At 43.2% G+C, this 23052-nt stretch overlaps 1 protein-coding gene across 1 annotated transcript in view; it reads left to right on the top strand.

Moving 5' to 3' along the window:
* LOC143301910 (inhibitor of growth protein 5-like) overlaps positions 1-21413 on the top strand; it is a 22904-nt gene extending 1491 nt beyond the window's left edge. Inside the window, exons 3-7 of the mRNA XM_076616353.1 lie at positions 2179-2345; positions 4112-4232; positions 11440-11530; positions 13580-13730; positions 16033-21413. Of these exons, the coding sequence (XP_076472468.1) occupies positions 2179-2345; positions 4112-4232; positions 11440-11530; positions 13580-13730; positions 16033-16134 (632 nt within the window). The 3' untranslated portion in view covers positions 16135-21413. The remainder of the gene's footprint in view (positions 1-2178; positions 2346-4111; positions 4233-11439; positions 11531-13579; positions 13731-16032) is intronic.
* Positions 21414-23052: the final 1639 nt, after the last annotated feature.

The raw sequence follows: 23052 nt of genomic DNA, 5'->3' as shown, positions 1-23052 counted from the left end.
TGTTCTCAATAATAAGAAAAGAAATACAATTACAAATTCTGGACAGAACACATACAGTGACACAAACTACACCATGGATGTGTTTAGTGCATATGAATAAATTCTAAAGTGGATACTGATTTAACTCAATGAACATAAAAGATAAAATTGAATCGAACATTTCTTTCAGTTTCGGTCACAAAGCCTGTTGTTGTCTGGACTGGTTTGTGCAGATCTATCAATGTTGCAGTGTGCCTGAGGCAGTGTCACTTCTGTCAGCGTCTCCTATACTGCCAAATTAAAAGAACTTCTTAGATAATTGAGATATATCAAGAAAATATGATTTAAATGGTGTTATTACCCTAAGTGTAATGATATTTTTATTGTTACCACAAATATATTTTTGTTGCGCTTAAAAAAAAAACCCAATCTTTGAATATTACATTTAGTCAATTGTCATCATAGTTGGCGTCGCTTTGGGAATTAGACTACTTATTTCTGAACAGACTATCTGTGGGTCGATCCTGCTAGCAAAGCAGTTTTTTTTGTTTTGCTTTTTGTTTTGTTTTTTAAAGCTTATTGATATTTGATACAGGACCCAATTTAACGATTTTTTTTTTTTTTAATCTTTTTTTTTTTCTCCATGATTCCTTGCCTTGTCTCTCTTGTTCTTTTTGTGTGTTTTTTCCCTCCGTATGATGTTTACAGTATGCTTCTTTCCTCCTCTGTAGGATGTTTACAGTATGCTTCTTTCCTCCTCTGTAGGATGTTTACAGTATGCTTCTTTCCTCCTCTGTAGGATGTTTACAGTATGCTTCTCTCCTCCTCTGTAGGATGTTTACAGTATGCTTCTTTCCTCCTCTGTAGGATGTTTACAGTATGCTTCTTTCCTCCTTGTAGGATGTTTACAGTATGTTTCTCTCCTCCTTTGTAGGATGTTTACAGTATGCTTCTTTCCTCCTTGTAGGATGTTTACAGTATGTTTCTCTCCTCCTTTGTAGGATGTTTACAGTATGCTTCTTTCCTCCTCTGTAGGATGTTTACAGTATGCTTCTTTCCTCCTCTGTAGGATGTTTACAGTATGCTTCTTTCCTCCTCTGTAGGATGTTTACAGTATGCTTCTTTCCTCCTCCGTATGATGTTTACAGTATGCTTCTTTCCTCCTCTGTAGGATGTTTACAGTATGATTCTTTCCTCCTCTGTAGGATATTTACAGTATGCTTCTCTCCTCCTTTGTAGGATGTTTACAGTATGCTTCTTTCCTCCTCTGTAGGATGTTTACAGTATGCTTCTTTCCTCCTCTGTAGGATGTTTACAGTATGCTTCTTTCCTCCTTTGTAGGATGTTTACAGTATGCTTCTTTCCTCCTCTGTAGGATGTTTACAGTATGCTTCTTTCCTCCTTGTAGGATGTTTACAGTATGCTTTCCTCCTAGTTTTTTTCCTTCCACAGTTGTTGAATGTTACCACATTGCCATGTATGACAGGTGTGATAGAGGAGTTGAATGTCACCACATTCAGTGACATTGCCATGTATGACAGGTGTGATAGAGGTGTTGAATGTCACCACATTGCCATGTGTGACAGGTGTGATACAGGAGTTGAATGTGGCCACATTGCCATGACAGGTGTGATAGAGGTGTTGAATGTCACCACATTGCCATGTATGACAGGTGTGATAGAGGTGTTGAATGTCACCACATTGCCATGTATGACAGGTGTGATAGAGGTGTTGAATGTCACCACATTGCCATGTATGACAGGTGTGATAGAGGTGTTTAATGTCACCACATTGCCATGTATGACAGGTGTGATAGAGGTGTTGAATGTCACCACATTGCCATGTATGACAGGTGTGATAGAGGTGTTGAATGTCACCACATTGCCATGTATGACAGGTGTGATAGAGGTGTTGAATGTCCACTGACAGGTGTGATAGAGGTGTTGAATGTCACCACATTGCCATGTATGACAGGTGTGATAGAGGAGATGAATGTCACCACATTGCCATGTATGACAGGTGTGATAGAGGTGTTGAATGTCACCACATTGCCATGTATGACAGGTGTGATAGAGGTGTTTAATGTCACCACATTGCCATGTATGACAGGTGTGATAGAGGTGTTTAATGTCACCACATTGCCATGTATGACAGGTGTGATAGAGGTGTTGAATGTCACCACATTGCCATGTATGACAGGAGTTATAGAGGAGCTGGATGGTATGGCAGTGAACTACCTGAAGTCTGTGAGCGGCCTGACTCCAGAGAAGCGGCGCCAGCAGCTGGGCAGCATTCAGCAGCTGTTCAACAAAGGGCGCGTTTTCTGTGATGACAAGGTGCAACTGGCCATGCAGACCTATGAGCTGGTCAGTTTAAAATCCTGTGGTGTTGTGATAACGATAACCAATGATAATATTGATAGCTGATTTATATGTCACTTATCATCTCAGTCTTAATGCAAAACACTCAGACACAGACAGACAGAAAGGCACATACTTGCTCACATGTGCTGTCTTAAATGCATATATAATCCTTGAGCACCCAGAGATGCCACCTGTTACAATTTCACCGTATATTGTTATGCTCGATCGCAGTTTGTTCCGACGATACACCAACGTCAAAATTGTTCCAACGAGTTCATTTTCAACTACACAGCATGGTCACATGCTTTCCTACCATATCATTACCCAGACACTCTGGACCCATCGATCACAAGTACAGGGCAGTCACTACTAACCTTGGTCACTACTAACCTTGGTCTCACATGATGATGGTCAGCTAATTGCATGTATGTTTACATTGAAATAGCATTGAGTGGACCGATCAGCTTAATCTTTTGCCCGAGCAAAAGAGAACGTGGCTAAATCAAGTTGCTTCTCGGTCAAACAGCATCTGTGCCTGGTGAAATAAGCTTGTAGATAAAATGTACATTTGCTGACGTTTGTCCGAGTGTTCCTACCAAATTCAAAATGTTCCTTCCAAGTTTCCTGATTGTTCCTACAAACACTTGACAGGGGTTGGCATCTCTGTGATAACGATAGCCAATGATAATGATGATAGTAATAATTGCTGATTTATATGTCACTTATCTTTTCATTCTTAATGCAAAACACTTAGACACAGACAGACACTCACTGACATGTGCTGTCTTAAACACAGTCCTTAAGCACCCTTCCATCTTCGCCACCTGTACTACTCCTTAATCCCACCCCTAACCCCTGTTTTTCTTTTTCCTGGCATGATATCACAGAGAGGAAAGACCCTAAATTGAGGACTACTACTTATACACACATGTACACGAAATGGAAGCAGAGGCATGTTGTATGTTCCTGTGATCTGTTGGCAGATTGCTCTTTGGTCTTACGGTTAGATAGTTTGTTCTTTGTTCCTATCATTTATAGATAGATAGTTCTTTGTTCAGAGGCTATGATCTCTCCACATTGTTCTTTCTTCTTTGACCTATAGGTAGATTGTTCTTTGTTGTTGTGATCTTTCTAGATTGTTTATATTACCTATCTAGATTGTTCATTGTTCATATGATCTATCTAGATTGTTCTTTGTTACTCCTCTTTTGCAACATCTCCACTGGCTCCCTGTCTCACAACGAATAAAGTACAAGATCAGCACTCTATGTTGTAAATGTATTCACAAAACTGCCCCTTCCTATCTCTGTGGCTGCCTTCACCTCTACACTCCATCTCGCTCACTACGATCGGCTTCGGATCCACTCTGTTTACGCATACCCAGATTCAAACACTCGACTGTTGGCCACCGTTCTTTCTCTGTCTCTGGACCTTGCGATTGGAATGAACTTCCTCTTTCGCTTCGTCAAGTCTCCACTCTTAGCTCTTTCAAGTATGGCATTAAAACACACCTCTTCCCAAAATAGCCCCCCCCCCCCCTTGCCTGCCCTTCCTGTCTATAGTTTCTACAGTTTTAGAGTTATGCATGCGTGTGAATGACTGGTGCGAAAGCGCTTTGGTTTGTCTCTGCACAAGATTCAGCACTATATAAATACCATTATTATTATTATTACTATGACCTATAGGTAGATTGTTCTGTGAGCTATAGTAGATTGTTCTTTGTTCCCATGACCTACAGGTAGATTGTTCTTTGTTCCCATGACCTACAGGTAGACAAACATATCCGTAAGTTGGACGCTGACCTGGCCCGGTTCGAAGCTGACCTGAAGGACAAGAATGCAGGTCTCTTGAAAGAGGCCACAGACGTTCCGGTCAGCACCGACAAGAAAAGTGAGTACAGACTTCAGTGCTGTCTGTTGTGTGAAGGTAAAACCACATTGCAATCCATTAACCCCTAGACTGCCTATATGACCAGATAACTCATCAGCGCAAGCATGTACGCTTCACTGCCACAGTGACAAGGTAACTCGTCATCGAAATATTCTGACTTTTCCCAGGTCTGCATTGAGTTCGTTGACAAAAATACTGGTAGCTTTAGCTTGGGGAATTTTTCTAGATTCTGTACATAGAAACCCCATCTGTGTCATGAGGCAGTCCTTTATTTGAACGTTTTGGTTGGATTACTGCCGCAGTGTTTGCATGGCTCTTCTCCTCGCTCGCTCAATAAAATGTTGGACCCTGTGCTCAAGACATGCAATTGTGGTTGTACTAAATCAACCAAAATTGCTTTCTTTAGCTGATGCTCAGAAAGACTTGAAATGTAAATTTGAAGCAGAAGACAGTGATGAACTTTTGTAGGACGATTTGATAGAAAATAAAGGGAGCAATGAAGAGACTGGCCAAGATACGACTATCAGTGAGTGATGCCAACTTTACAGCTGTAGCAGAAGACAGAAAGTGACCAAATTTTTAGCAGGACACTGTGAGCAATTTTCTTGGCACTCAGCCAAAGCGATCTGATGAGAACTGGATGAAGTGATGGTGTGTGAAAGGGGTGAAGAGGAGAGGGGTGGAGACCGAGGGGGTGTGGCCCCACATCCATATTATCACTTGGAGAGGTCACAGTGCATTGTATATCTCTCTCTTTTTTTTCTTTTTTTTTTGTGTGGTGGTTCTTATTTCTAGTATAATTTGTGTGTGCAGCTATTATTCATTTGTCCAGAAAATATGTTTTAGTACAAATTACCTGACTAATGTTTGTAATGAACAAGTTGAAAATGTGATTTCAAAACAACAGCATGTCACTGAAAATATATAGAATGGGAAAACATCATGTGTTTTGTATTCTTTATTCATTTACCTTTCAGAAAATATATACTTTTATGGGTCTTTCTCCAATAACAAAGAGCACAGGATTTTTTGAAAATTTATACCCGTTTTTGTGAAAAAAAACATGGCAAATACATTTCACTTAAATCTTATTTTCCTGGCAGTGAAAGGGTTAATAATGATGACAGTATATTGTACTTTTATGGCGCAAACTTAACTCCCCATAAATGGGCTCAAAGCGCCTCACATGAAACAGTACATATACAATAGCATATTATACCACACAAAATGAGGATATAGAAGTGGAAAAACAAAATCTGTATCCACCATTACAATACTACAAACTGCAGATATGAATAATCACAGAATAAAGGGCACAAAATACACCCTAGACACACATGAACGCGTGCACAAATGCTCCAATGGAGGGATACAAGGGGAGTGTAGAGGGTGGGAGTAAACAAAGAACTATGCTTTATCACATCCAAAGGCCATTTGATCAGGCGGGTCTTCAGTTTTCTTTTGAAAGAGGACACAGTTGGTGAGCGCCAGAGATCCAGAGGAAGAGAATTCCAAACAGAAGGTTCTTGATGCTGAAAAGCCCTTTGACCAAATGTCTTTGAAGAGACTTTGGGGACTTGAAGGGGCTGCCTCCAGAAGACCTGGGAGAAGGGGAAGGTGTTTAAATATGAAGGACAGAAGAGAAGTAAGATGGGAGGGAACCCCCGAAATGGCAGTAAGCCAATATGTCAGTTTTGTACTGAATTCTGTACTAGATGGGCAACCAATGAAGTTGACACAAGAGAGGGGTAACATGATCTTTGACAACTCTGGCAGCATTGTTCAAGATCATCTGAAGGCGTGATAAATGAAGATTTATTTTTGTTTGTAACTTGATGCGTAAAGCGGTGATAAATTGTGGGATATGTTTTGAAATTTTCTGTACTCTTGTTACTGTAAGCGGAAGATTGACATCGTGGAAGGCAGATGAAGAGGGGGTGAGGATGATTTTTGTTGTTGAGGCAAGCAAGATAATTATTTCCCATGGTCATGAGGTAAGGAAAGGTTTTGGGAAAATGACATGTTTTCCAGGTCTGCCAAGTTTGTGTGCTTTGAGCAGGGTTTGTGAAAGTTTGTCAGTTCTGAGCAGGAAGGTTTGTACATTTTGAGCAGGGATTTGTGAAAGATTGTCAGTTTTGAGCAGGAAAGTTTGTGAATTTTGAGCAGGATTTGTGAAGGTCTGTCAATTTCAAGCAGGAACATTTGTGAAGTTTGAGCCAGGCTTTGGGAAAGTGTGTCAGATTTGAGGTGATGATGACGACGAGAACTGTGTGGGTGTGGGGATAGGGTGTCAGTTTTGAGGTGATGATGATGATAAGAGCTGTGTGGGTGTGGGGATAGGGTGTCAGTTTTGAGGTGATGATGATAACTGTGTGGGTGTGGGGACAGGGTGTCAGTTTTGAGGTGATGATGACTGTGTGGGTGTGGGGACAGGGTGTCAGTTTTGAGGTGATGATGATAACTGTGTGGGTGTGGGGACAGGGTGTCAGTTTTGAGGTGATGATGACTGTGTGGGTGTGGGGACAGGGTGTCAGTTTTGAGGTGATGATGACTGTGTGGGTGTGGGGACAGGGTGTCAGTTTTGAGGTGATGATGATGATAAGAGCTGTGTGGGTGTGGGGACAGGGTGTCAGTTTTAAGGTGATGATGATGAGAGCTGTGTGGGTGTGGGGATAGGGTGTCAGTTTTAAGGTGATGATGATGAGAGCTGTGTGGGTGTGGGGACAGGGTGTCAGTTTTGAGGTGATGATGATGATGAGAGCTGTGTGGGTGTGGGGACAGGGTGTCAGTTTTGAGGTGATGATGATGATGAGAGCTGTGTGGGTGTGGGGAAAGGGTGTCAGTTTTGAGGTGATGATGATGATGAGAGCTGTGTGGGTGTGGGGAAAGGGTGTCAGTTTTGAGGTGATGATGACTGTGTGGGTGTGGGGAAAGGGTGTCAGTTTTGAGGTGATGATGATGATGAGAGCTGTGTGGGTGTGGGGACAGAGTGTCAGTTTTGAGGTGATGATGACTGTGTGGGTGTGGGGATAGGGTGTCAGTTTTGAGGTGATGATGATGATGAGAGCTGTGTGGGTGTGGGGACAGAGTGTCAGTTTTGAGGTGATGATGACTGTGTGGGTGTGGGGATAGGGTGTCAGTTTTGAGGTGATGATGAGAACTGTGTGGGTGTGGGGATAGGATGTCAGTTTTGAGGTGATGATGATGATGAGAGCTGTGTGGGTGTGGGGACAGGGTGTCAGTTTTGAGGTGATGATGATGATGAGAGCTGTGTGGGTGTGGGGAAAGGGTGTCAGTTTTGAGGTGATGATGATGATGAGAGCTGTGTGGGTGTGGGGATAGGGTGTCAGTTTTGAGGTGATGATGATGACGAGAGCTGTGTGGGTGTGGGGATAGGGTGTCAGTTTTGAGGTGATGATGATGATGATGACTGTGTGGGTGTGGGGATAGGGTGTCAGTTTTGAGGTGATGGTGATGATGAGAGCTGTGTGGGTGTGGGGAAAGGGTGTCAGTTTTGAGGTGATGATGATGATGAGAGCTGTGTGGGTGTGGGGACAGGGTGTCAGTTTTGAGGTGATGATGATGATGAGAGCTGTGTGGGTGTGGGGACAGGGTGTCCGTTTTGAGGTTATGGTGATGATGAGAGTTGTGTGGGTGTGGGGAAAGGGTGTCAGTTTTGTGGTGATGGTGACAAGATCTGTGTGGGTGTGGGGACAGGGTGTCAGTTTTGAGGTGATGATGATGACAAGAGCTGTGTGGGTGTGGGGACAGGGTGTCAGTTTTGAGGTGATGATGATAACTGTGTGGGTGTGGGGACAGGGTGTCAGTTTTGAGGTGATGATGACTGTGTGGGTGTGGGGACAGGGTGTCAGTTTTGTGGTGATGGTGACAAGAGCTGTGTGGGTGTGGGGACAGGGTGTCAGTTTTGAGGTGATGATGATGATGAGAGCTGTGTGGGTGTGGGGAAAGGGTGTCAGTTTTGAGGTGATGATGATGATGAGAGCTGTGTGGGTGTGGGGAAAGGGTGTCAGTTTTGAGGTGATGATGATGATGAGAGCTGTGTGGGTGTGGGGAAAGGGTGTCAGTTTTGAGGTGATGATGACTGTGTGGGTGTGGGGAAAGGGTGTCAGTTTTGAGGTGATGATGATGATGAGAGCTGTGTGGGTGTGGGGATAGGGTGTCAGTTTTGAGGTGATGATGATAACTGTGTGGGTGTGGGGAAAGGGTGTCAGTTTTGAGGTGATGGTGATGATGAGAGCTGTGTGGGTGTGGGGAAAGGGTGTCAGTTTTGAGGTGATGGTGATGATGAGAGCTGTGTGGGTGTGGGGATAGGGTGTCAGTTTTGAGGTGATGATGACTGTGTGGGTGTGGGGAAATGGTGTCAGTTTTGAGGTGATGGTGATGATGAGAGCTGTGTGGGTGTGGGGAAAGGGTGTCAGTTTTGAGGTGATGGTGATGATGAGAGCTGTGTGGGTGTGGGGAAAGGGTGTCAGTTTTGAGGTGATGGTGACAAGAGCTGTGTGGATGTGGGGACAGGGTGTCAGTTTTAAGGTGATGATGATGAGAGCTGTGTGGGTGTGGGGATAGGGTGTCAGTTTTAAGGTGATGATGATGAGAGCTGTGTGGGTGTGGGGACAGGGTGTCAGTTTTGAGGTGATGATGATGATGAGAGCTGTGTGGGTGTGGGGACAGGGTGTCAGTTTTGAGGTGATGATGATGATGAGAGCTGTGTGGGTGTGGGGAAAGGGTGTCAGTTTTGAGGTGATGATGATGATGAGAGCTGTGTGGGTGTGGGGAAAGGGTGTCAGTTTTGAGGTGATGATGACTGTGTGGGTGTGGGGAAAGGGTGTCAGTTTTGAGGTGATGATGATGATGAGAGCTGTGTGGGTGTGGGGACAGAGTGTCAGTTTTGAGGTGATGATGACTGTGTGGGTGTGGGGATAGGGTGTCAGTTTTGAGGTGATGATGATGATGAGAGCTGTGTGGGTGTGGGGACAGAGTGTCAGTTTTGAGGTGATGATGACTGTGTGGGTGTGGGGATAGGGTGTCAGTTTTGAGGTGATGATGAGAACTGTGTGGGTGTGGGGATAGGATGTCAGTTTTGAGGTGATGATGATGATGAGAGCTGTGTGGGTGTGGGGACAGGGTGTCAGTTTTGAGGTGATGATGATGATGAGAGCTGTGTGGGTGTGGGGAAAGGGTGTCAGTTTTGAGGTGATGATGATGATGAGAGCTGTGTGGGTGTGGGGATAGGGTGTCAGTTTTGAGGTGATGATGATGACGAGAGCTGTGTGGGTGTGGGGATAGGGTGTCAGTTTTGAGGTGATGATGATGATGATGACTGTGTGGGTGTGGGGATAGGGTGTCAGTTTTGAGGTGATGGTGATGATGAGAGCTGTGTGGGTGTGGGGAAAGGGTGTCAGTTTTGAGGTGATGATGATGATGAGAGCTGTGTGGGTGTGGGGACAGGGTGTCAGTTTTGAGGTGATGATGATGATGAGAGCTGTGTGGGTGTGGGGACAGGGTGTCCGTTTTGAGGTTATGGTGATGATGAGAGTTGTGTGGGTGTGGGGAAAGGGTGTCAGTTTTGTGGTGATGGTGACAAGATCTGTGTGGGTGTGGGGACAGGGTGTCAGTTTTGAGGTGATGATGATGACAAGAGCTGTGTGGGTGTGGGGACAGGGTGTCAGTTTTGAGGTGATGATGATAACTGTGTGGGTGTGGGGACAGGGTGTCAGTTTTGAGGTGATGATGACTGTGTGGGTGTGGGGACAGGGTGTCAGTTTTGTGGTGATGGTGACAAGAGCTGTGTGGGTGTGGGGACAGGGTGTCAGTTTTGAGGTGATGATGATGATGAGAGCTGTGTGGGTGTGGGGAAAGGGTGTCAGTTTTGAGGTGATGATGATGATGAGAGCTGTGTGGGTGTGGGGAAAGGGTGTCAGTTTTGAGGTGATGATGATGATGAGAGCTGTGTGGGTGTGGGGAAAGGGTGTCAGTTTTGAGGTGATGATGACTGTGTGGGTGTGGGGAAAGGGTGTCAGTTTTGAGGTGATGATGATGATGAGAGCTGTGTGGGTGTGGGGATAGGGTGTCAGTTTTGAGGTGATGATGATAACTGTGTGGGTGTGGGGAAAGGGTGTCAGTTTTGAGGTGATGGTGATGATGAGAGCTGTGTGGGTGTGGGGAAAGGGTGTCAGTTTTGAGGTGATGGTGATGATGAGAGCTGTGTGGGTGTGGGGATAGGGTGTCAGTTTTGAGGTGATGATGACTGTGTGGGTGTGGGGAAATGGTGTCAGTTTTGAGGTGATGGTGATGATGAGAGCTGTGTGGGTGTGGGGAAAGGGTGTCAGTTTTGAGGTGATGGTGATGATGAGAGCTGTGTGGGTGTGGGGAAAGGGTGTCAGTTTTGAGGTGATGGTGACAAGAGCTGTGTGGATGTGGGGACAGGGTGTCAGTTTTGAGGTGATGATGATGATGAGAGCTGTGTGGGTGTGGGGAAAGGGTGTCAGTTTTGAGGTTATGATGACTGTGTGGGTGTGGGGACAGGGTGTCAGTTTTGAGGTGATGATGACTGTGTGGGTGTGGGGACAGGGTGTCAGTTTTGAGGTGATGATGATGATGAGAGCTGTGTGGGTGTGGGGAAAGGGTGTCAGTTTTGAGGTGGTGATGATGATGAGAGCTGTGTGGGTGTGGGGATAGGGTGTCAGTTTTGAGGTGGTGATGATGATGAGAGCTGTGTGGGTGTGGGGACAGGGTGTCAGTTTTGAGTTAATTATAACGAGAGCTGTGTGGGTGTGGGGAAATGGTGTCAGTTTTGAGGTGATGATGACGAGAGCTGTGTGGGTTTGGGGAAATGGTGTCAGTTTTGAGGTGATGATGACGAGAGCTGTGTGGGTGTGGGGAAATGGTGTCAGTTTTGAGGTGATGATGACGAGAGGTGTGTGGGTGTAGGGAAATGGTGTCAGTTTTGAGGTGATGATGATGAGAGCTGTGTGGGTGTGGGGACAGGATGTCAGTTTTGAGGTGATGATGAGGAGAGCTGTGTGGGTGTGGGGAAATGGTGTCAGTTTTGAGGTGATGATGATGATGACTGTGGGTGTGGGGACAGGGTGTCAGTTTTGAGGTGATGGTGACAAGAGCTGTGTGGGTGTGGGGACAGGGTGTCAGTTTTGAGTTAATTATAACGAGAGGTGTGTGGGTGTGGCAGAGGGCGAGAAGGACAAGAAGAAGAGGAAGAGCATCAAGGAGACATTTGAGGACGAAATCCCCAAGAAGAAGAAAAAGAAGGGGCAGGCCCAGTGAGTAGCCTCATGTTTGTCTCTTCCATCACTGTCTGCCCTCTCTTTTCGCATTGTCTCTTTTCTCTATCTTTCATCTATCTCTTTTCTCTCTGTCTCTTCCATCACTCTGTGTCCTCTCTTTTCTTCCATCGCTCTCTGTCCTCTCTTTTCTCTCTGTCTCTTCCATCACTCTGTGTCCTCTCTTTTCTTCCATCGCTCTCTGTCCTCTCTTTTCTCTCTGTCTCAGTCAGCACTCTCTGTCCCCTCTTTTCTCTCTGTCTTTTCCATCACTCTTTGTCCTCTCTTTTCTCTCTGTCTTTTCCATCACTCTTTGTCCTCTCTTTTCTTCCATCGCTCTCTGTCCTCTCTTTTCTCTCTGTCTCAGTCAGCACTCTCTGTCCCCTCTTTTCTCTCTGTCTCTGCCAGCACTCTCTGTCCTCTCTTTTCTCTCTGTCCTCTCTTTTCTCTCTGTCTCTTCCATCACCCTGTCCTCTCTTTTCTCTCTGTCTCTTCCATCACTCTTTGTCCTCTCTTTTATCTCTGTCTCTTCCATCACTCTCTGTCTTCTCTTTTCTGTCTGTCTCTTCCATCACTCTCTCTCCTCTCTTTTCTCTCTGTCTCTGTCAGCACTCTCTGTCCTCTTTTCTCTCTGTCTCTTCCATCACTCTCTGTCCTCTCTTTTCTCTCTGTCTCTTCCATCGCTCTCTGTCCTCTCTTTTCTCTCTGTCTCTTCCATCACTCTCTGTCCTCTCTTTTCTCTCTGTCTCTTCCATCACTCTCTGTCCTCTCTTTTCTCTCTGTCTCTTCCATCACTCTCTGTCCTCTCTTTTCTCTCTGTCTTTTCCATCACTCTTTGTCCTCTCTTTTATCTCTGTCTCTTCCATCACTCTCTGTCTTCTCTTTTCTGTCTGTCTCTTCCATCACTCTCTGTCCTCTCTTTTCTCTCTGTCTCTTCCATCACTCTCTGTCCTCTCTTTTCTCTCTGTTCTCTCTTTTCTCTCTGTCTCTTCCATCACTCTCTATCCTCTCTTTTCTCTCTGTTCTCTCTTTTCTCTCTGTCTCTTCCATCACCCTCTGTCCTCTCTTTTCTCTCTGTTCTCTCTTTTCTCTCTGTCCTCTCTTTTCTCTCTGTCTCTTCCATCACTCTCTGTCCTCTCTTTTCTCTCTGTCTCTTCCATCACTCTCTGTCCTCTCTTTTCTCTCTCTTTTTTCCTGTCTGTCAGTCTGTCACCCTTACTGCTCTGGTGGTCATTTTGAAACCTGAGGCAGGTTGGTTAATGATTTTTTTTTTTTTTTTTTTTTTTTTTACAGTATATGATATTCAATGTCATCCATGTTTATGATTTTAGACGTTAATGGCCATTAAAAACAAAAAGAACAACAACAGAAATCAGCAGGACCATTCAGTGGTTGAATCTCTCTCTCTCTCTCTCTCTCTCTCTCTCTCTCTAAATTTTGCTCACTTCAGTGTAGAATTTCATTTGAAATTAAAATGATTTGTTTTGAGATTGTTATAAAAACAGAATTGAAGTGATCTTCAGTTAAAAGCAACAAAAAAATTGATGAAAATTGAACATAGATACAGGGATATTGGCTGAGCTCTTTCTGCAGCAGTGTTGCAGAAGATGAAGATTGGTTTTGTGTTTGGTAATGGGAAATGTTCAGTCTGGTCCAGAACACAAAGTATGGAGTTTAGTTTGATTCCATTTTTGTGGGAACCTTGTGATCAATAAGTCATGTCATGTTTATGTTGTGATCAATGTGACCCCTCCCACACCCCACCCCTCCCACTCTCTCATCGTTCTCTCTCTCTCTCTCTTACTGTACTGTTGTATTTACATACATTTTTCTCATAGAGTTATGATAATGTACCTGTAAATGTTTACTGTGCATTTGAGTGTATTTGAATGTCATGTATGTATTTCTGTAACGTTTTGTTATCTTGTGAATATTGTGATTCATTTCTCTTTGCCCTGAGGGCTGGATGTAAAAAAGCATATGCTAGCTTATTGCACTTCCCTTATTAAAAAAATGTTTGTTTGTTTGTTCGTTCTCCTGTCCTTCCAGGCCAGAAGAGGCTGCGGTGCAAGGGTTCCCTCTGTCCATCGTGGCTCACCCTTCGGATGTGCTGGACATGCCGGTGGACCCCAACGAACCCACCTACTGTCTGTGTCAGCAGGTGTCCTACGGCGAGATGATAGGCTGTGACAATCCCGACGTGAGTGCTCTTGCCCCTTTATTTGTCTTGATGCTTGTGTGTTTGTATCAGACTGGTTTAGTTATTGTGTGGTTTGCTTTTAGGTTGACGTTGAATCATTTCATGCCTTTTCTGCTGTGTTCATACTGAATGACTGATCCTCGTGTATTGTGTTGCATTTGTTTTGTACCGCAAGTTGTTTTCACTTATTGGAGGTAACAGGGTATTCAGTTCAGTCAACAGATGCTTTTTTTTTTTCTTCTTCTTTTCTTCATTTTTGATTATTCTCAAGTCATGTTACCAGTAGTACACATCTAAGTAAAAACTCTATCAGTAAATGCAGATTATTTGCACAAGTTTAAGAAAAAGACAACTGATAGTGCTCATGGACTGATAAACTTTTTTTTTTTTTTCGTAAAATTATGATGAAAAGATGTGGACATTTTTGGAAAATTTACAGCATGTCTTCACAGATTTGTGTGTGTGAATATGTGATTGTGTTTTAAATGCTTTATGAATAGTACATAATACCGCAGGCTTTCATGTCTTCGTAGTAATGCATTTTTATGCATTTACTCAGAGGTGTTGTAGCAGAGCTGGTTAGGTGTTCTAACTTCTGAAGCAGTGTTCACCAGTGATCAGGGTGTTGTGTCCTTGGAAAAGGCGTTTAACTCACTGTGGATGAAGGAACGCTATAACGTTCCTGACATAAGGCGCGGTTCTGGACGACAGAACGCTATAGCGGTTTTGACAATCAAAAACTTTTCCACGTTTTCCTCATGAGGTAGCATAACAATCACAGCTACATGGGGCATTGCAAACATGTTGTCAAGGGTCAAATGGAAAGTTTCATTGTGAGATTCTGTAACAGTACACTCGCTGGCAACCGATTGACTTCGGCATCCCACATGACAAGCTAATCTGCGTATGTATCGAAAATGGCATGGCAGGTGATACAAGTGGAAAATTTTGCAGCAAAACAGATCACGACAGCAGCTTATACGGCTGTTGAAGTGACTGAAATGCTTCAAACTGAATGTTCCGACATTGACGAGGATGATGAAGACGTTGAATGAAGTATCTGCAGTGAAAAAAGCTGCCAGCAAGAAGGCACTGACAGTGACTCACAATCGGAGGGCAGTGAAGAGGGAGGGGGATGGGCATGTACACGACGAGAGGAGAAGGGTCTGTGGGTCAAGTACAGCGAATTTTATACAGTTGCCTTATGTTTTGTGTTTTTTGTGATTTTTTTTTCTCTCTAACCCTTACAAATGGGCCCTCTGTAGGGAAAAGCAAGGGAGAAAACTTTCCGTCCAGAGTGTTAACTTTGATCATCTGCACTCCACCCAGGTGTGAAAGGGTACCTGATTTCAGGTGAAGGTTAAGATAGGGGAGGGGGGGGGGAGAGAAGTACCTGATTTCAGGTGAAGGTTAAGATAGGGGAGGGGGGGGGGGGAAGAGAAGTACCTGATTTCAGGTGAGGAAGGTTAAGATAGGGGAGGGGGGGGGGGGGGAAGAGAAGTACCTGATTTCAGGTGAGGAAGGTTAAGATAGGGGAGGGGGGGGGGGGAAGAGAAGTACCTGATTTCAGGTGAGGAAGGTTAAGATAGGGGAGGGGGGGGGGGGAGAGAAGTACCTGATTTCAGGTGAAGGTTAAGATAGGGGAGGGGGGGGGGAGAGAAGTACCTGATTTCAGGTGAAGGTTAAGATAGGGGAGGGGGGGGGGGGAGAGAAGTACCTGCTTTCAGGTGAAGGTTAAGATAGGGGAGGGGGGGGGAAAGAAGTACCTGATTTCAGGTGAAGGTTAAGATAGGGGAGGGGGGAGAGAAGTACCTGATTTCAGGTGAGGAAGGTTAAGATAGGGGAGGGGGGAGAGAAGTACCTGATTTCAGGTGAGGAAGGTTAAGATAGGGGAGGGGGGAGAGAAGGAGAGGATGTAGCCCCACCTTCCCATGTCCAGTCCTAGATGCTGTGGATGTGAATTCACTGCCCCGATGGCCGTCATAGGCTGTGAGAACTTTTACATTTATAAAGGTGGGGTAAATAAACAAAACGGCCGTACAAGTAAAATGTTTCATATCTCTGTGTGTGCGTGACTGAAACCTGATTGAATGACACAGGAAACGAATGATGAGCGCCTAACGGCAACAGTCAGTTGGCTCTGCCCAGGTATGTTACCTGTTGTGCAAATGACTCCATGTTTGTAAAGCGCTAAGAGCTTGATCTGTGCGACAGGTGCTATATAAGCATTCATATCATCATCATCGTCATGCAGTTTTGATTTGTGGCAGCTGACACCATGTGAGTCCTGTGTGTGTTGCAGTGCCCCATCGAGTGGTTCCACTTTGCCTGTGTCAAGCTGACCCAGAAGCCCAAAGGGAAGTGGTTCTGTCCAAACTGTACGGAAGAACGTAAGAAGAAATAGTTCCTCCTCAAGACAGTTTTTACTCACACGCACAAGGGATCTCCTGAGAGCGATGGTGAAAGTGCTTTTATGCAAGTGTTTTTAAGCTGAGTGAGGGGAAAGGAGTGTCAGCTTTTAGTCATGCATTTTAAGCTTAATGGAAGACATGGATTATCAGAGGCTAGTTTTTTAAAAATATTTTCCTGCAGAAACCTATGAAAGTATTTCTTGCTTGAAAATGGTTAATTTTACCCTTTTGAAAAAATAGAGGGCAAAACAGTGTGCAACACACTCACACTTTATACATCGAGTGCTTGTTTATACCACATAGTTTCACAGATACAAGAGTTGTTTGCTTTTTGACAAGAAAGTGGCTATTTCATGATTCAGTGTGAATATCAGGTACACTGTACAAGTGTATATGCACTGTTGTGAATACTCTGTGGATGGCTGGACACTGGGCGTATTTCAGATTGACCCAAGCTGACAGTTGGGGCTACAGCAAAGTGACAGCTGTATGGTCATTGGTTTCTCCACTGCACTGGGAAGCCCTTTACTGCGTAGTGACGACTTTTGTGAAGGACTGTGACTCTGTGAGGCGAGATTGCATTGGCTCTTAGTGCTGCAACCTTGGGGGCTAGCTGGGCTTTGGGGACTATCCCCAACGCCGTCCAAATGCCTTGTTGGCTGAGAGATTGTGGATGTGACTTGGGCTAGACACTCTCCACTCTAGCCAAAATTCTAGCCCAGATAGTCGGGACAGTTCTGTCTAACTACACATAGTTGTGTAAACATGTGAGTTGTTAAGTTGACCACTGCAGGTGGTTCTGCAAGCAAGGATGGTCTTTCGGAGTGCTGCAAAACTTGAAGATACACTCAACACTGTTTTATTTCAGCAGTCTTTTGCATTTACTAGTTTTCTCTCTGAAAAAACACTGGGTTCTGAAAGATGGCTTTTTATTGTCATTTTGCCTCTTTCTTTTTTTCCCCAAACCTGGTCATTTTGGCAGCTGTGTTCTGTTGTTAGTGGAAATTGTATTAATAATGATAATTATATTGCACATTGACTCTCACACCTCTTTGACATTGAGCATGTGATGTTATTCATCCATACATACATACAGTATACATACATCTATACACACAAACATACCTATATATATATACATAAACACACACATATACATGTGTGTATATGTATATATATATATATATATATACTATTTGAAATTATGCATATAATGATATATATGTATGTATGCATATCAAGAGCAAGTACATTGAAAAGTGTAAACATGCCTTTAGACAATGATACCATGGATCTGGATGTTAGAAAATTGTCCACTTTGAGCTTGGCAGACATGTGTGTGGATTTGAACCCAGGATTTGACCAGATGAGGAGACAGAAATCTGATGAATTAACCTTTCATGTTTAGTGAGGTTCATGTGTTGTTAGTATTACAGTTTCAGGTGTGCAAGTGATTTGTCATTTTCAAAAGCCCAATTTCCCATTCTGATTGTCGCAAGTACTGGATCGGCTAAACTGTTTGCAGATACAGTTTTGCAGCAATGTGGATTTTTACTTTCCAAGACATTATAAAAACAGTTATTACAGGGGGTTTATAAAAGAAAAAAATAGAAACAGACCACCCAAATTTCGCAGCTGATGATTAAATGTTATTTGCATGTCTGAGTCAGCATAAAACTGACAGGGTTCAAATTATCAAGAAATATAAAAGTTGTTTTCGTTCACATAGGCAACATGGTGTGTGCAACATGGTGTGTGCTTCTTCATCCACAGGTTTGTTCACAGTTCAGTTTCTGTTCGAAGGATTTGCTTGCTTTAGCTATACACTGCTCCCAAGATACAGGAGTAAAGATTGGAAGTGGGACATAGCTGTCAAACATGCTTGAACATTAATTACACAGTGAAATGCTCCAGAATGTGGGTTGCCTTGATTCAGTGGACTTGGCGAGCACAAATTTCTGTTTGATAAAAAATTGTTTTTTGATGTGAGATGTGTTTGTGGGATCCAGTGATGCACTTTGCACAATACTTAAATTTTTTTTCTTTCTTTATAAGATGTTTTATGTATTTTGATGTGTATGTATTTATAAATACATATATATTGATATACATATATATATATACTCATTCACAAAAGAAATGTGATTTTTGGTTTTTGTTTAATTCAGTTGGTTTAAACACATTCCATTTTGTTAGTCATTAGATCACAATAACATTCAAATTGACTAAAACACAGTGGCACACAGGTAAACTGTCACAAGGGACAGTCACCAACAGAAGTTTCTGGGAAGTTGGATACAGGGTAGATCAGTAACTAGTGTGTCCGCCATTGGCGTCAGTAATGTCCTGAACCCTGCAGGGTCATTGAGTGCACCAAATCGTTTACTGCTGTTCTTGGAATGTTGTTCCAAGAGTACAAAAGTGATTGACCATTTTATGTTTTCATAGGTACTATTGGAATGACTGGTCTCATTGTTTTGCTAGAGTGCCAAGTTTACATTTCTGGTCATTATTGAATTGTATTATTACGAGCATGTCAGACAAAAATCACGTTTCTTTTGTGGATAGGTATCTATTGACGTGTGTGTGTGTGTGTGTGTGTGTGTGTGTGTGTGTTGTGTTTGTGTTCCTTGCCTTTAAGAACCCAGTCGACATACATATCCAGACATCTTCAAACCCTGTGTCCGTTGTTCTGTGTTTTGAGTCAGCGCTGTCCGGTTTGCGAATGCTGGCGTGTTCAACACCCAGATGTTAGTCCCTAAATGTCTTTCCTCCCCCCGCCCCCCCCTCCCACCCCCCACCCAACCCCCTGATAATTTTGGGACATTTTGTTTTCCATGTTTCAGTATATGATGAATGATGATGGGGACGATGAAAAAGCTGGTATGGGGGTTTTAATGAGGTTTTGAACTATCTTGACAAGGCTGCAGTACTCTGATCAGACATCATGGCTTCAACCAGGCCTGAGAGATACAGACACCTGCAGTGCTGGTCAGGAAATTTGAGCAACACTCCCAAAGACATCCATGAAGTGGATGGCCCTTGGCTGTGTGGTCCCAGTCTTCCCATTGGAGCCCACACCACACTTACCTCAGGGTAGGAGATGGTCACGGGCTGAAAAAAAAACCCCAGTCCTCCCCACCTATAATTGGGCTCGAACTTGAATCCTTCCAGATGTTAGTTCCTGAAGTGAGCTGATTCGTCGTGGTGGCTGGAACTGCTTAGTGTCTTTGCTTGCAGTCCTACCTTGGAAGGCTTTCACTGGAGACTGTGTACATCTCCACCAACCTCCCCCCACCCCCACCCCCAATTGCCAACTCAGGGGACTCGCAGTATAAATTGACATCCACTTGTGGACGTTCTGTGCTAGCAATGTCCTTGTTCCAACTGTTTCAGTATAAATTGACATCCACTTGTGGACGTTCTGTGCTAGCAATGTCCTTGTTCCAACTGCTCTGTTTCAGTATAAATTGACATCCACTTGTGGACGTTCTCTGCTAGCAATGTCCTTGTTCCAACTGTTTCAGTATAAATTGATATCCACTTATGGACGTTCTGTGCTAGCAATGTCCTTGTTCCAACTGTTTCAGTATAAATTGACATCCACTTATGAATGTTCTCTGCTAGCAATGTCCTTGTTCCGACTGCTCTGTTTCAGTATGAATTGACATCCACTTGTGGACGTTCTGTGCTAGCAACGTCCTTGTTCCGACAGCTCTGTTTCAGTATAAATTGACATCCACTTGTGGACGTTCTGTGCTAGCAACGTCCTTGTTCCGACAGCTCTGTTTCAGTATGAATTGACATCCACTTGTGGACGTTCTGTGCTAGCACCGTCCTTGTTCCGACAGCTCTGTTTCAGTATGAATTGACATCCACTTGTGGACGTTCTGTGCTAGCACCGTCCTTGTTCCGACAGCTCTGTTTCAGTATAAATTGACATCCAGTTGTGGACGTTCTGTGCTAGCAACGTCCTTGTTCCGACAGCTCTGTTTCAGTATAAATTGACATCCAGTTGTGGACGTTCTGTGCTAGCAACGTCCTTGTTCCGACAGCTCTGTTTTTGGTTTTTCTGGGTTTATTTGTTCCTGTCACCTCTTTCTGTCTTGCTGGTCCATTTACCTGTTGTTGTTTTTTCAAGAAAACCTTGAGTATACTTTTTTCTTCTCTTTTTCTAGACTGGATAATTGTGCATTTTCACTGTGTGTTGGTTTTTTGTTTTGTGTGTGTGTGTGTGTGTGTGTGCCTCTAGACATGTGAGTTGCATGTCAGCAATTTTTAGTTTTGTATCCCTAATATATATTATTATGTATATATATATATTGTGTATTATGCATCATTGTGTTTATGATCAGGTTCTTTTAAAAAAAAAAAATTCTAATCCTTTGGAGAAAACTTGATGGAACAGTCATCATCAGAGGCATGTTCCCCTCCCCTGGATCCAAAACGGGAGTGTGACTGCCTACACTGTCAGGGTAAAATGGGTCATTCACGTAAATATCCCACCCATGCTCTACGGGAGAGGATGTGGGACTGGCAGCCCACAAGCAAAGAAGAGGCATGTCTTGGGTTTTTTGTGTGTAGACCTGTTCTTTGTGGGCTGCGACGATAAACCGAGGTCCCGTGTGCAGCATGCACTTAGCGCACGTAAAAGAACCCACGGCAACAAAAGGGTTGTTCCTGGCAAAATTCTGTAGAAAAATCCACTTCGATAGAAAAAACAAATAAAACTGCACGCAGGAAAAAATACAAAAAAATGGGTGGCACTGTAGCGTAGCGATGCGCTCTCCGTGCGGAGAGCAGCCCGAATTTCACACAGAGAAATCTGTTGTGATAAAAAGAAATACAAATACAAAACTTGTTTGTTCATCTGTATGAGTGGGTTTTTATGTGTATGACCGTTCTCTACCCTGCCATGTAGATAACAATACTCTGTTTGCAAGGGTTTGCATTGCTGGGTATCTTACGGTTTGCACGACTTACTGGACACTGGATGTGGATTATAGGATCTTTAATGTGCGTGTTTGATGATGTGCTTGTGAAGACACACGAAAGGGGTTCAGGCTTCAGCATGTCTGCACCTGTGTTGACCTGGGAGGCCGGAAAACTCTCCACCTTTGACCCACCATGTGCACTGAAATCAGGGACGGAACACAGCGGGAAACTGGAGAATCCAGCACTGTGACCATTTGGCCACATCTGTCATCTGCATAGATAAGGCTCTATTTGCATCTGTGCTATTTTTAAAGGAAAGTTTTTTTGGTTTTTTTTTTTTTTGGGGGGGGGGGGGGGTTGTTTTTGTCAGGATCCTTGGGATTGATATTTAGAGGTGTGTTTTTTTGTGTGTTTTTTGTTTCTCTGTTCTGTTGTGGCTGTGTTTGGTGGGGTGGGCTAGAAAAAAAAAAAAACAGATGAGAAAGATTTGGTGAAGGAAGTTAGGGTTGTTGATGAGCCTGTTTACAGGCTGTGCTTTCACTGCTACTGATTTGCTGTCAGTTGCTGCTTCTCTCCATCTTGTGCAGATTTCTCTGTTGTCGTATTCTTTTGGATTGAAAATCAAAACAAAAAAACAACAATAAATGCTTTTAAACATTTGTTGAAAGGTTGGGATGAGTGGAGAGTGTTACTGAACAAATGTGTGTTTTACTTGATTATGAAATGATGTTTTTGTTGGATCTAATGTAAGTGGGTCATTTTTGTCCGCCATGTGTGTATTTGTGAGTGTGTGTGTGTGTGCCAATTGTCAGTTTGCTTTTGTAAGTGAAAATGACTGAACTAATTTCTCCTCATGTGGAGGTGATGATTCTGGGATGTGTTGAGTCTGATGAGATCTTAATGTAAATAAAGGTATTGAGTGATATTTGCTTTGTTTTTGGTTTTTGTCTTGGTGAGTTTTGTATGTGTGTGCTTGAGTGTGTGTGTGTGAATAGAAAAGAACAGAAAAGTATGCTTTGATATCATGAAACCGTAAGTTTATAACACACAAGACAGTACAAATATATATATATATATATATAGAGAGAGAGAGAGATAGATCTATCCAGTTCATTGTGCATGATGTCATGAAAACCTACCTACCTGTATCTATGTAACAAAGAAAGTTATGGACAAATTATGCCAGCCTTGGCTGCAGATCTTGTAACACTGGCTTGCTGGGTATGGCATTTGGTTGAGACGTCTTTTAATAATGTGTGTACGCATGTGTGTGTACATGTTTCTGGATGTGTGTGTGTGTCAAAGTTACAGTACTGGCCTATTGCGTACATCACAGTTGGGAATTATGTTATAGACAGAGTACTATGGTATAGTTATACAGTTCAAGACATGGGGCAGATACTGCTCAGAACCGTTAATGTGCTCTTAACTCACACAAAAAAATTCAAGCACAATTGTCTATACAAACATGCACACAAAATGCATTAAAGGGAGATAAATTTATTGACAAAATTTATTGACGATATTCATGTTACAAGATGGATCATGCGTATTACCATTACAACAGTAAATTGTTTCATAAATGTTCATTGTAAAACTACATATCCTTTAGTGTTGTTTTGCATGACATTTATGAAAATATATGGCTCTTAGCCTTGTCATATGTAATACATGTATTCAACAGCGCACATTGATCTGTCATAAAAAGATTGTATATGTGAATAATGTGCCATAAAATTCCAGTATCACTACGAAATATACAGTCTCTATAGCAATCATACCTAAAAGAATGAAATAAGAGGACCTATAAATACAAATCAGTAGATTGAACTGGTCTGTGATGAATGGATATTCATACAATTGCATTGATGAAATAGTTGATCACAACTGTTGATCATTTGGATTTCTACAGTTATATTAGTCTCCGTTGCGAAACTTCAGTGTGGCCAGAAATTAAGTCTGTAGTAACTGATACG

The sequence above is a fragment of the Babylonia areolata genome, chromosome 28 (assembly GCF_041734735.1).
Source record: "Babylonia areolata isolate BAREFJ2019XMU chromosome 28, ASM4173473v1, whole genome shotgun sequence".
NCBI classification, from domain to species: Eukaryota; Metazoa; Mollusca; class Gastropoda; order Neogastropoda; family Buccinidae; genus Babylonia; species Babylonia areolata.
Note: the sequence above shows the minus strand (reverse complement) of the source record. Positions and strands in the feature narration are given on the sequence as shown.